Source organism: Bison bison, unplaced genomic scaffold (genome assembly GCF_000754665.1).
Source record: "Bison bison bison isolate TAMUID 2011002044 unplaced genomic scaffold, Bison_UMD1.0 scf7180017864519, whole genome shotgun sequence".
Lineage (NCBI taxonomy): Eukaryota > Metazoa > Chordata > Mammalia > Artiodactyla > Bovidae > Bison > Bison bison.
This window is the reverse complement of record NW_011495072.1, coordinates 2,488,068-2,501,989: the sequence shown is the minus strand read 5'-3', so window position 1 is coordinate 2,501,989 and position 13,922 is coordinate 2,488,068. Positions and strand designations below refer to the sequence as shown.

Here is a 13,922-nt window from a genome sequence, read left to right as displayed (position 1 = left end):
CGAACCCAGTACCAACACCCATAATAGATGAATTCCTATTTACTGAGCCTACCTAGGGCTTTCCTATGGATGGGGATAGAAGAGGGGGTATTCGAGGGGTTTGAAGCAGCAGCTGGTCATCAACTGATACAGAGGAATTTTAGTATTTAAACACCTGGGATGGTCCAACTAGTGGTATCATCTGAAATTATGGCCAGACTTCACACAACTGAAGAACCAATAGTGGTTCCCTCCCTGTTTCTACCCTGAAGTCAACCATAGTATTTACACACAATAAATTTTGTTTTTATTTTTTTACTTCCTCTCAGAGCATGGCTTTATTTACTTCGTCTCTGAGCATGGCTTCCCTGTAGGTGGGGCACATTTCTTTGTCCACTGACTCTAAGCTCGGTCTTAGGACTTGCTCTGACCCACAAATGTATGTCTAAGTGGCTGAGCCAGTTCTGAGCAGAGGCTGAGAGGGGCCTCATGGCATCCAGTCACATCAATTCATGGCAAATAGATGGGGAAACAATGGAAACAGTGACAAATTTTATTTTGGGGGGGGGTTCCCAAATCACTGCAGATGGGACTGCAGCCATGAAATTAAAACGCTTGTTCCTTGGAAGAAAAGCTATGACCAGCCTAGACAGCATATTAAAAAGCAGAGACATTACTTTGTCAACAAAGGTCTGTCTAGTCAAAGCTATGGTTTTTCCAGTAGTCATGTATGGATGTGAGAGTTGGACTATAAAGAAAGCTGAGCGCTGAAGAATTGATGCTTTTGAACTGTGGTGTTGGAGAAGACTCTTGAGGGTCCCTTGGACAGCAAGGAGATCCAACCAGTCCATCGTAAAAGAAATCAGTCCTGAATATTCATTGGAAGGGCTGATGCTGAAGCTGAAACTCCAATACTTTGGCCACCCAATGCAAAGAATTGACTTATTGGGAAAGACCCTGCTGCTGGGAAAGATTGAAGGCAGGAGGAGAAGGGGATGACAGAGGACGAAATGGTTGGATGGTGTCATTGACTCGATGGACATGAGTTTGAGTAAGCTCTGGGAGTTGGTGATGGACAGAGAAGCCTGGTGTGCTGCAGTTCATGGTATCACAGAGAGTCGGACAACGACTGAGCGACTGAACTGAACTGAACTGACTGAGGGGGCAGCCCACAATCCACCTCCCCTGAGCTCCAACCCTCTGCCCTGAAGGCAGCAGCCACAGAGGGAGGGGCCCCTTCAATGTGGGAGTGGAATACACCCAAGCTCTCCCTGCTGCTGCTGGTGTGCTGGAAAAAAGCTTAACAATTGCCTCCCTAGAGAAAAACTGTCCTGGTTGGTATACTTTGCACATTTGTGGCATTTGCTGATTTCTCACTGTGGCTGACTCAAGCTCTCAATGTGGTGTTACTGAATGTAGGGCTGGGATGAGAGAACACCATCAGATCTCAGGGGCCTGGTGCCAAGCCCAGAACACGCCTCCTGCAGTCTGGAGCAGGCTGCACAGTCGGCCCACAGCCCCTTAAACTGGTTTATGTCGCCATAGGATTTTTCACAGTGTTATCACAGCGAATGCTGTCAAATTCATTTTTATTTCATCAAATCTAAATCTCCTCTAGCTGATTCTACTGTATTTTCCAAGCATTTCTTGTACTATTACCAAATAAGAATAATCTACTTACATTTGTTTCCAGTTCATTTCTACTCAAGCTTTGAACACATTCTTTCCTTTCTTTTTTTTTTTTTTTTTCAGTATAAAATACTCTTTTCTGTTCCCTACATCTGGAGGGCAGTATAATAAACTACAGAGAATTCAGAGTCAAAAAACTCATTTTCTGGCCTTGGCAGAGTCCCAGATTTTCAATGTTGCTTGACTTTCTCTAGGTTTCAGTTTCCTCAGGTGAAATGAGGGCTGTCTCAGGTGATTGCATTTTAAATCTTAAAACCGATGCAACTCTATTTATTCTTTAAGACCACCTCTCCCATAAAACTTTCCCCGCTGCTTGTGTTAATCTCTTCCTACTCTGAACTTTTTTAAACTTTATTGTTTATATTAAAGTTTAATTTACCACTTATAGTGGAATCACATCATTGTCTCTATTAGTTCAGGTATTTCAGTAGGTAGGGGTGCTGGAAGAAAAGCTATGACCAACCTAGACAGCATATTAAAAAGCAGAGACATTACTTTGCCAACAAAGGTCCATATAGTCAAAATTATGTGTTTTTCAGTAGTCATGTATGGATGTGAGAGTTGAACCATAAAGAACGCTGAGTGCAAAGAATTGATGCTTTTGAACTGTCGTGTTGGAGAAGACTCTTGAGAGTCCCTTGGACTGCAAGGAGATCAAATCAGTCAATCCTAAAGGAAATCAACCCTGAATAATCGTTGGAAGGACAGATGCTGAAGCTGAAGCTCCAATACTTGAGCCACCTGATGTGAAGAACTGACTCATTTGAAAAGACCCTGATGCTGGGAAAGATTGAAGGCAGGAGGAGAAGGGGACGACAGAGGATGAGATGGTTGGATGACATCACCGACTCAATGGACATGAGTTTGAGCAAGCTCCGGGAGTTGGTGAGGACAGGGAAGCCTGGCGTTCTGCAGTCCCTAGGGTCTCAAAGAGTCCAACATGACTGAACGACTGAACAACAACAAAAGGGGTACTGTAGGTGTTTCTCTAGTTTCAAAACTTTTTTTCCTCCTTCAAGCACTCTCATTCTTTTGAAGCTCATGCCATCAGACTATTTTATTATTAATAAAAGATGTCAACTACTTGACATCTCCAAGCAGCTGTCGATCGCTGACTACCTCAAACATTCCCTTGATTCACTGCAGTTCCAACACCTTAGTCGGTCTTCCCCTTCATCTCTCTTGGTGACATCCCCGGATAACTCTGTCCTCTCTGATTTTTCCATCACCCTGTTTCTTCATCTTTTCCTCTTCTCCACCTCAGAAACTCCCAGGGTCATATCTTTGCCCTTGCCAACATCAATCATTTTGTCACTTTCCAAACTTCTGTTTTAAGCTTCCCTCTCTAGATCACCATCTTGTTACTCTATCATATCTGCCGAGCAGTTATTTGACCTCCTGAGAGCTCCAGTCAACAGACACTGTCACTTTAAACAATAAGTCATGCCTTCTTGCTTTGCTTTCCTGTTTCTCTGGAATGGGCTTTCTATGCTCTCATTACATCCACTCCTTTGACGTCACACTCGTTCACCTTCCCAACACCAAACCACAACCCTCCTGCCCGTGTACCTGTATTCTTTCTCCTGTCTCCTGCCACTGTGGATGAGGTGACACTACTCACATCCAAGGTCAACTCTGTCATTCAGTTCAGTTCAGTTGCCCTGTTGTGTTAGACTCTATGTGACCCCATGCACTGCAGCACGCCAGGCCTCCCTGTCCATCACCAACTCCTGGAGTTTACTCAAACTCATGTCTATTGAGTTGGTGATGCCATCCAACCACCTCATCCTCTGTCGTCCCCTTCTCCTCCCTTCAATCTTTCCCAGCATCAGGGTCTTTTCAAATGAGTCAGTTCTTCACATGAGGTGGCCAAAGTATTGGAGTTTCAGCTTCAGCATCAGTCCTTCCAATGAATATTCAAGACTGATTTCCTTTAGGATGGACTGGTTGGATCTCCTTGCAGTCCAAGGGACTCTCAAGCGCATCCTCCAACACCACAGTTCAAAAGCATCAATTCTTCGGTGCTTAGCTTTCTTTATAGTTCAACTCTCACATCCATATATGACTGGAAAAACCATAGCTTTGACTCAGGGTCTGCCCCAAAGGTCATGGTCTCCCACCTTTTTTAACACTTTGCTGTCCTGCAATTATGTTTCCTTCTCCTGCATCATAGGTTCTTTCTTGATGCAGAATTATCATCATTTAGCAAATCAACATGTTCTACTAGTATGTCTAATTACAATTTTTTTTTTAATTGGCTGTGCTGGGTCTTAGTTGCAGCACACAAGATCTTCATTACCACATAACGGGATCTTTAGTTGAGGCAAGGAAACTCTAAGTTGTGGCATGTGGGATCTGGCTCCCTGACCAGGGATCATACCTGGGACCGCTGCATTGGGAACATGGAGTCTTAGCCACTGAACCACCAGGGAAGTCCCTACTATGCCTAATTTAAAACAAAACCAAAAACCTCTCACTTAGTGACACAGCTCCCTCCACTTGCAGTCTTTCTTCTTTATTTTTTCAACAAAGCTCTTGGTTACAGCTATCCATTCCTGCTGCTGTTGTTGATTCCTCCTTAGCCATTCTATACATAGCGGCTCCAGCTGGCTTCCGTCTCCTCTGTGCCTTGGGGCTTCTCTTGTCTAGATCACCAGTGACCACAACAGTATCCAATTCCACGGTTATTTTTTTATCTTACTCAACTTTTCAGGGGCATTTAATATATTCAAAACACTCAGTGATTTTCATATTCCCATTTTTCGCCTATTTTGCTGGCTTTTTCTTCTTAGTTGCCTTTACTGGCTCCTCCTCTGCCTGATTTTACATTCTAGAGTTTGCCATAGGGCAGTGGTTGTCAACGCATGATCCTATGTCAGTGACATCAATACCACCTGGAAACTTGTTGCAATTACCAATTCTCATCCTCACAACTGGTCACATTAGTTAACCCAGGAATCCCCTTGTTTCTTCTTCTGTTTCAGCCCCATGTCCAATCAACAAGCAAGCCCTGCTGGCTCTACCTCTGATACACACACACACACACACACACACACACACACTCACACAAACATATACATATATACACTGGATATATTTCCAATTAATTTGCTTCTCACCACCTCTGCCTTGAGCCCCTAGTCCAGATCTCTGTCTATGCTCACAAATATCCTTTTGCTTCCTCCCTGATTCCATTTTCTCCAGTCCTCCCTTTTCCCTTCTTATAAGCCACTGTCCACACAGTTGCCAGAGGGATCTTTCTAAAACATAAGCTTGTCATGTAATGACCCTGCTGCTCAAAACCTTCTGGTGGGGTTTGACTACAACTCCTCTTAGAATGATAGCTCAGTAAAGAATCCACCTGCAAAGCAGGAGACCCCAGTTTGATTTCTGGGTCAGGAGGACCCGCTGGGGAAGGGATAGGCTACCCACTCCAGTATTCGTGGGCTTCCCTTGTGGCTCAGCTGGTAAAGAATCCACCTGCAAATATGGGAGACCTGAGTTTGATCCCTGGGTTGGGAAAATCCCCTGGAGAAAGGAAAGGCTACCCACTCCAGTATTCTGGCCTAGTGAATTTCATGGACTGTATAGTCCATGGGGTCGCAAAGAGTCGGACACGACTGAACCATTTTCACTTTCACCTCTTAGAATAAAACTCAAAACTCCTCATGGGATCTTACTGCAGCCCCTCTCTCTGACCTCATCTTCCTCTGACTGTTCCAATGCCCATTTTCTTCCAGGTCCGTGCCTTCTTTTTATTTCTATTTCTTCTCCTCTAAGGGCCTTCATGTTTGCTGTTCCAGCTACCCGGAATTTTCCTTTCCCTCAGTCTTTGCATGGCTGCCTCCCTCTTGTCTCTGTTGTCTCAGCTCAAATGTCCCTTCACAGAAGGGCCTTCTAACCCTCTAACTGAGTGGTATCTCTCTCCTCAGATACTCCCCATACATTATACTGTTACATTATGTGATACCACTTAATATTATCTGAACTTATTTGTCTACTTATTGTCTAGGTCTGCTCATAGTATGTTCAGCTGCATATGACGTTGGCTTCTTAATTGCTGTACTCCCACGCCTAGAACAGTGCCTGACATTGAGTAAGTGAAGTGAAAGTCACTCAGTCATGTTTGACTCTTTGTCAGTCCATGGACAGTAGGCTGCCAGTCTTCTCTGTCCATGGAATTCTCCAGGCAAGAATACTGGAGTGAGGTGCCATTCCTGTCTCCAGGGGGCAATGAGTAAGTCACCTCCTAAATGAACAAACCTCACAGGAGACATAAGATTAGAGTCAGGAAAGCAAAAGGACTTGCATAAAGTAAATCTCTTAGTTCTGACTCATAAATGAAGCAAGATGTTGCTTCTGTAAGAGGTAACTAAGACCCATCAACTGATCCTCACCTCACTTTCAAAATGGAACATGCCCACAGGAATCAGGGAGTGCAAATTTATCTATACAATTTAAATTATCCCTCCTTCCTTCCTTTCCTTTCTCCCTCCCTCTCTTTCTCCCTCCCTCTTTTTCTTTCCCAATCATATTTAGTTCAACTGACTTCAGTTAAATCAGTGTAATGTGACTCTACAGGAACTAGATATTATTCTGTAGTATTCCACACTTGAGTTTCTGCTACCCCAATAAGATGACACGCTACGTAAGACAGATGTTTCTCTTCCAGCACCTGCAGGCCAAAGAAGTATTGAAATCATAGGTAAATCTAAGTCCAACTACCAAGCCACTCATGGCTCAACAAAGCTACTAGGTACCTGACTTTCAGTAAATCACACAAACTCTTAGAACCACGATGCATAAAATAATAAATCAATCAAAATAAATTGAAGAAATAAAATAACAAATCTCAAAAATTTGTCATTTCTTTCCTTCAATCTGGGACTTGTAGTCATTCTCAAAATATTTTTTGAGATACTCTGATGTGCTAAGAAGCCTTACAAAGTCCTACAGATTCACAATCCATGACCCACTAGGATTTTTTTCTGTAACTGCCAACCATGCCCCGAGGGCCATCTCCCGTACTCCAAAAAGACAAGATGTTCAGTTTTCAGAAGCAATGAGATAAAGCAATAGGCTGTCATACCTTTGATAGACACTGTTAAATTTTCAGTTTGCTTTTGGCTAGCAGGCTCCTTGGTATCCTCAAGGTTCTCTGATTTTGAAACACTAAGTATATCTGAGGATTCCTGTTTTGAAACTTTATTTTTCTGGGAATCTGAAATAAAAAACCCAAACAAATAATTTAAAGTGATATTTTGGACAGTGATACAATGACTACTTATGTTTGTATTACAATGAACAAGGTGCTTTCCCCCCCACCCTCTTTAAAGAGAGTAAATGGAAGCAAGCCATTAAGAGCCAGGATTTTTCATTATATGACACAGTGTTTGGCATTAACAAACAGGACAGTGTCTGTAAGACTCACTCCCAAGGAGCTAGCTGGTTCTTTCCGGGCCTTATGACCAGAGCGTAGTTGTCATCTTGGGTTACGAAACAGAGACCAGGTAATTTAACCTACTTTTACCTGGCCAGAGTAACTGAATTGTCATTTCTTTTTTAAAAATGTTTCCAATCTTAAGTCCATTTATTACTCTGAAAATGTAGCTCTGTATTAAAATGTGCTCTAAGAACTCAGTGCAATATGAAACAAAATTTAAATATATATATTTCAAGGACTGGGGATGCAAATACATTTCAACTTGTATTTGCCAACCCTAGTTAAATGGTGGCAACTGCCTGAAGGACCATGCTGATAATATTGTGGCCTTGGCCCCCTTTCAATGGAAAGATAGGCTGGACTGGTTAGTGTCATCTGCTCAGGGTGCCTTCATCTCTGACTGGGCTCCATCACATCTATGAGTCCTTGTTCCAGCCTTAATCTTTGCTTTGCAAATGCCGTGGTAATTACGTGTTTTCCTTGGCTATCCTCATTCCAGGCAGCCGAGCTCGTGGTATTGCATTGTACAGCAGAAAATCCCTCTGTCTGGTTATTTTAACAACCCAGTTTATTCAAGAGAAGAACTAAATTTCATTTCATCCCTAAATTCTTCAACATGCATCTCCTGAAATGAAGACATGTCCACTACATGTTTATAACACTATCACCATACCCAAGAAAACTTATAGTAATCCCACAATATCCTTTCATACAGTCCCTAAATCAGACTCAACTAATTGCTCTGAAATATCTTCCATAGCTGTTTCTTTCTCAATCCAGTATCTACATGTGTACCCCAATGTTCATCGCAGCACTGTTTATAATGGCCAGGACATGGAAGCAACCTAGATGTCCATCAGCAGATGAATGGATAAGAAAGCTGTGGTACATATACACAATGGAGTATTACTCAGCCATTAAAAAGAATACATTTGAATCAGTTCTAATGAGGTGGATGAAACTGGAGCCTATTATACAGAGTGAAGTAAGCCAGAAGGAAAAACATAAATACAGTATACTAATGCATATATATGGAATTTAGAAAGATGGTAACAATAACCCGGTGTACGAGACAGCAAAAGAGACAGTGATGTATAGAACAGTCTTATGGACTCTGTGGGAGAGGGAGAGGGTGGGAAGATTTGGGAGAATGGCATTGAAACATGTAAAATATCATGTAAGAAACGAGTTGCCAGTCCAGGTTCGATGCACGATACTGGATGCTTGGGGCTAGTGCACTGGGACGACCCAGAGGGATGGTATGGGGAGGGAGGAGGGAGGAGGGTTCAGGATGGGGAACACATGTATACCTGTGGCGGATTCATTTTGATATTTGGCAAAACTAATACAATTATGTAAAGTTTAAGAATAAAATAAAATTTTTAAAAAATGTATATATTACAAGTAGTTTTCATGTCTCTTTTGTCTCTTTTAATACAGAACAATCACCTCATCTTTTAACATTTTTAAAATGACATTGACTTCTTGAAGAGTTTGTTAGTTGTCTTATAAAATGTCTACATTCTGGATTTCTTGGCTTTTTTCCTTTTGATGAAATTCTGGTTAAAGATTTTTGGCAAGAATTCTACACAGGTCCTGCTGCTGCTAAGTCGCTTCAGTCGTGTCCGGCTCTGTGTGACCCCATAGATGGCAGCCCACCAGGCTCCCCCGTCCCTGGGATTCTCCAGGCAAGAACACTGGAGTGGGTTGCCATTTCCTTCTCCAATGCACGAAAGTGAAAAGTGAAAGTAGAGTCGCTCTAGGAACTCTGTATTGTGCTATATGAGAAAACACTTAATGCTAGGTGGTCTTGCAATTGGTAGGAGCTTGATCACCTGATTAAGGTTGAAATGCCATCTTTCTCCATTCTTTCACCTTATAATTTAGTAGGCAATATGCGAGGTGATACTTTGAGACCACATGAATGCCCCATTCTCCAACAACCTTTCAATACTCCCATGATTTTTATCTTTAGTCAGGTCTTCTCAATACTTTTAGGCAAATTTTAAGAATACAGGATGAAACTAAATTTTATTTACAGCTTAGTTTCCTCATAACTCAGCCAAATCTGTAATACATAGGTCACAGTGGGTCATATAATTAGCCATTACTGAGACAAAAAGTGGAAGGAAACTGGCTATGTTCTACATGAACAGGAGTAAGAGCTACATGAGCACACACCTGGAGGAGGACTGGATGTATCTTGAGCGGCTTCTTTGCTTGCATCCTCATCTTTCTTTGTCAAAGGAGGCAAATTTTTGGAAAGGGTGTCCAGATAATTAAACTTAAAGGAAAAACCAAAGACTTATTTTAGACTTAACTCATGGCCAAAAGGCAACTGCTCCAAGCACACTGAGTTGGTGAGCAGTGATTAAAGTGTTTTTTAGGGCCCTGGGAAAAAGGTTTGTAAACTACAAGTTTTTCAAGAGAGTAACTTAATTCTAGATTTTGTTCCCCATGATTTCCCATACTTTCTTGTCAGGCCACCTGTGGTAAATAATAGCATTTGGAATTTTCACAGAAGCACAGGGAGTTCTGAACACATAGCAATACTCCTTTTGCTTTAGAGTTTCAAGATTTCATAGAAGAGGTGAGGCATGTTCTCCTTCCATGGACTTTCCAGAACTCATAATCTCTTAGTGTTGCCTCAGCAGCTGATGAGTGAGGACATTTTTAATAGAATAAAAATTTCAAAATGGGATTTATCAGAGGGTAATCATCAATAGGGAGAATTCAATCCCCCCAAAGGGCTTAAAATAGAGGTGGGAGAATGTAATTAATAGCGCTAATGTAAGGCAGGGAGGTGGAGCTATAGTAATACATTGGCAAAGAACTTCCCTCTCATATGCTTGTGAAAACATTGACTTGAAGAGTGTGGGCTAGTCAGTTGGGCTGATGGTTGAAGCAGGGAAGAAGCAACATCACGATAGGTAGGTTACATTAATAGCGTAGGCATTGTATCAATTCTTACGAGGACTCATTCAATTACATTCAATTACCTGAGACTGATAAAGCTTGCTCAGTTCAGATTTGAAGTAGGGTGATATTACTTTGCTCCTAATTTCCTTTAGATAATTCTGTGTTTTTTCAATTTCCTTCCTGGTAGATATTTCCACAATGATGCAAAAGATGACAAAAAATATTTTAAAATGTTATTTGCTTGTGTTTCAGCTCTAAATCCCACAGAAAATGCAGATCCTGAACAGCAAAACTGATAAGAATTAACGCAGGCAATTTTTTCTGTCAAATTGTTTTAGTTCATTTTCTGCTTCTTCTAGAATCGATCACACTTCCTACATTGGAAATTAGACTTTCCAGTAAGCTAGGAAATAATGACACCAGCTTGTAGTTTGGTTTTACAGTTGATCTCAGAAGGCTACAAACCACATGCTGACCTTTTTTCCTGTCTTTCCAGTTCTCTGAAGTTTGATAGTTAGATTCTACTGATTTCCAAAATTTCAGTAGCAATGGTAATAAACACGGAAACTTAGGGAATGAATGGCTTATGAATAATTAATGAGCACAAAGTAAAATAAAAACAATCACAATAATCCTGCTAGCCATCTTTCCAATACTAGAACCTGTACTTGTTTGTTAAATGTAGCTGAACCTAACCCTCTCTGAAATAATTTTTTAGTGCTTATTGCATGCCAGGAAAAGTTTGCAAAGCACTTTACATTTACATTTTATTGGTCAAAAAAATCAAGGCATATAGAAGTTAAATGTGCATGTGAGTTTTAGTTGCTAGGTTGTATCTAACTTATTGCAACCCCATGCACTGTTGTCTGCCAGGCTCCTCTGTCCATGGCATTTCCCAGGCAAGAATATTGGAGTGGGCTGCCATTTCTTTCTCTGGGGAATCTTCCCAACCCAGGGATAGAACCCAGGTCTCCTGCACTGCAGGCAGATGCTTCACCACTGACCTATCAGGGAAGCCCACATAGAAGTTAAGTAACCTACCCTAAATCATGTCACCAGTGAGAAGTGAAGTCTGAATTAAAACCCAGGTAGTGTGCCCTTAAGCCAGTGATCTTGATTAGTGCCCATGCAAGTCAGCTGTTGGTGAACTGACAGAGGTCCTAGACATTAGGCAGTCTAATCATCCTATTTTATAGATAAGCAACTGAAATCCTGAAGTCAATTTTACTGAAGTAAAATAGCCAGCTGGCATCATACAGTCTGCAGATAATCAAATGGAAGCTGATTCTAGGTCTGCTGCCTTTAAGACTAGTGCTTTTTCTCTTATGTTAGACGGCCTCTCTAGAAATACTGGCTGAATGAAAATTGTTTTATTAAATAACTTGAATTTCTCTTTAAATCTCTACTGCCTCAATGGATTCATTCATCAGTCTATGGCAGTCTAGCTACTGCTTTCCACTCTCTTAAAACTGTTCTCACAAAAGAAATCAATAAATCTTCCAACTGATAAGCCCAAATTCCTCTTTTCATTTTCCTCTCCAATTCTTCCACAGCATCTGTCATTTGTTGACCACCTTCTATATCCTGGAAACTTTCTCCTTCCTTCACCCTCATCTCCCACCCATTTTCCATGTTGTTAGCCCTTCTCTTTTCTAGGACACATATCTAATTCCATGTTGCATTTTCTTCTTCAAAAACTTTTGTTGGCTTGCCATTACCTAGCTATGGGTTAAAATTCAAAATGTTAATGTTTCAAAAAAATTTAAATGTGAATGGATAATGCATGCACGTGTACATAAGTAGAAAAGAGTACATCATGGAAAGGAAGTTCATCTTACACTGTCCCCTAACCTCTCAGCCTCCTTCCCCACAGACTCTGTCACCAGGCTCTTGGAAATCCTTTCAGGGATATTCTATAGGACAGTATATATCTTCTAGTCTTATAGGAGGGTGGCCCCTGAGACCTAAGGTCTTATCTCACCACTTATCCAACACATTCCACAACCCAGACGTTCTTATTAAGAAGCATATTCATCCTGGGAGCCATTCTGGAGAGCAGCCATGCACACGTGTACAATGGTACAATATGTACTACTGTATACCCAATAAATATATCTGGTTTCCTTTCTTTAGGGTGAGAGGGCTGGGGTTGGAATCCTCAGCTAAGACTGAAAGGAAACCAGCACACATAGTGCTGAGAGTACATTTCTCATGTGCATTATAAGAACCCTTGCGAGTTTATGACAATGCTCTACATTAAGTTCCAGAATATTTATCAATATATTAGAATTACCAAAGCACAGAGAATACAAGAGCGCTTTCTTGCTTATGACAGAGAGAGGATCTACCTAATGTTCTAATAATGGGTTTCCTCAAAAGATTACAACATCATTGCACAATGAATGCCCATTGGGCAGAAATGTATTAGCAGAGATTTTAAGAACAGGGGGAGCCTAGATGGTAGGACCTTGCAAACCATCCCATCCTAAAATTCTATGACTCCACAAAACTGGGTCTTTCACACGCTTCTGTAGACTTCAGGGTAGAATTACCTCTTTTGAGCTAGTTTTTCTTTCCAGCGCTTTGTTGTCTCTGTGTGCCTGTGTAAAAGGAAAGGGAAAATATGATGGAAAAGGGCAATGCTCTCAGCTTACAGACAATAGAAGAAAAACCACCCTTGCAAGATAAATTGTTAACAGCGTGGAAGATGAAAGGCTGAGAATTCCTAGATACTATCACCCTCAGTATTATACTCTTATCTCCCATTTCCTCCTCATTTCCTTAATACTGATTGGAACACATTATTGGATCAGCTTACCTCAATTTCTTTTCAAGGAAATCTGTCTCAAAGGTTTCTGGTGGACATTCCGTAGCATTAGCCAAAGACTGCTTAAATAAATCAGTTAGGTGGGCTGCAACTTTAAAAATAGATGGGTTTAGCTTTTATCCTCACTTCTTGACAGCACAACACACAATCAGCATTCATCTGAGATGTTTTCTAAGAGCCTATATTTAGCCTCTCAAGTGTTTACTAGAATTTCCATGACCAAGTTATAATATCACAGGAAACTAGGTAGCTCTATGAAATATCCCTCTAGAAAACACACATCTTAGAATCAAAACATAAAATGTGGCAAACTCTTCATCTGTCCTACATCATCAGGGGAATCAGTGTTCTACCTGAGTTTCTTCGCATCTGAAGCACCAAAACTCCCCAAAAGTAAATATCTTATTGAAATTGTGTTTTTAAAAAGATACCTTAGGGTCTGAATCCAAGGATATGAATACAAGATGATGGTTGTTTGATAATTTGGGCAGTGATTCTCAGAGGTTATTCCACAACATGGTCTCAGCAAAATGTTAACAGGAGATAAAAAAAGAAAGGAAGGTTCCCTATCCCATGGTTATATGAGTTTAGGAAATACTGATTTATATAAGGTTAAATATGTTTCATTACTTTAGGACTTTTCTGAACCCTTAATTAGTTCATGTACCTTGTGGCTGTCTAAGAATATAAGGCATTATGCAGCAGTATCCAAATTTATTTTATCATAAAACTCATTTTCCTCTGGAACCATGTCATAGACTAGTGCTTTCGGAAGTACTTTGAGGGGCAATGACTTAGGATCACCACTATTAATGTGTCAGAGCAGCTGTAAACATGTGAGACTGTTGATTCCTGCATCTGTTTGTTTGAAAAATACGTTTGGTTTATCCTTCAATATTGGGCAACTTGTGCATTTACCTGTTCACTGACTGTTCCCTCACACCAGAGGTTAAAAATTCAAATGCTACAATGTAGGGTTACTAGTGTAGGACATCTAGTCAAATGTGAACTTCAGAGAAGCAGTAACAGATTTTTTAGTATAAGCATGCTCCTTGTTATTTTGGA

General features: G+C 40.9%; 1 protein-coding gene across 1 annotated transcript in view; it reads right to left on the bottom strand.

Annotated features, from left to right (window-relative positions):
• The window catches only part of SPAG17 (sperm associated antigen 17), a 245,270-nt gene that overhangs the window by 21,890 nt on the left and 209,458 nt on the right, over window positions 1-13,922 (bottom strand). The window contains exons 39-43 of the mRNA XM_010830710.1: window positions 12,849-12,948; window positions 12,583-12,630; window positions 10,111-10,210; window positions 9,293-9,395; window positions 6,758-6,889 (exon numbers count right to left, since the gene is read on the bottom strand). Of these exons, the coding sequence (XP_010829012.1) occupies window positions 6,758-6,889; window positions 9,293-9,395; window positions 10,111-10,210; window positions 12,583-12,630; window positions 12,849-12,948 (483 nt within the window). The remainder of the gene's footprint in view (window positions 1-6,757; window positions 6,890-9,292; window positions 9,396-10,110; window positions 10,211-12,582; window positions 12,631-12,848; window positions 12,949-13,922) is intronic.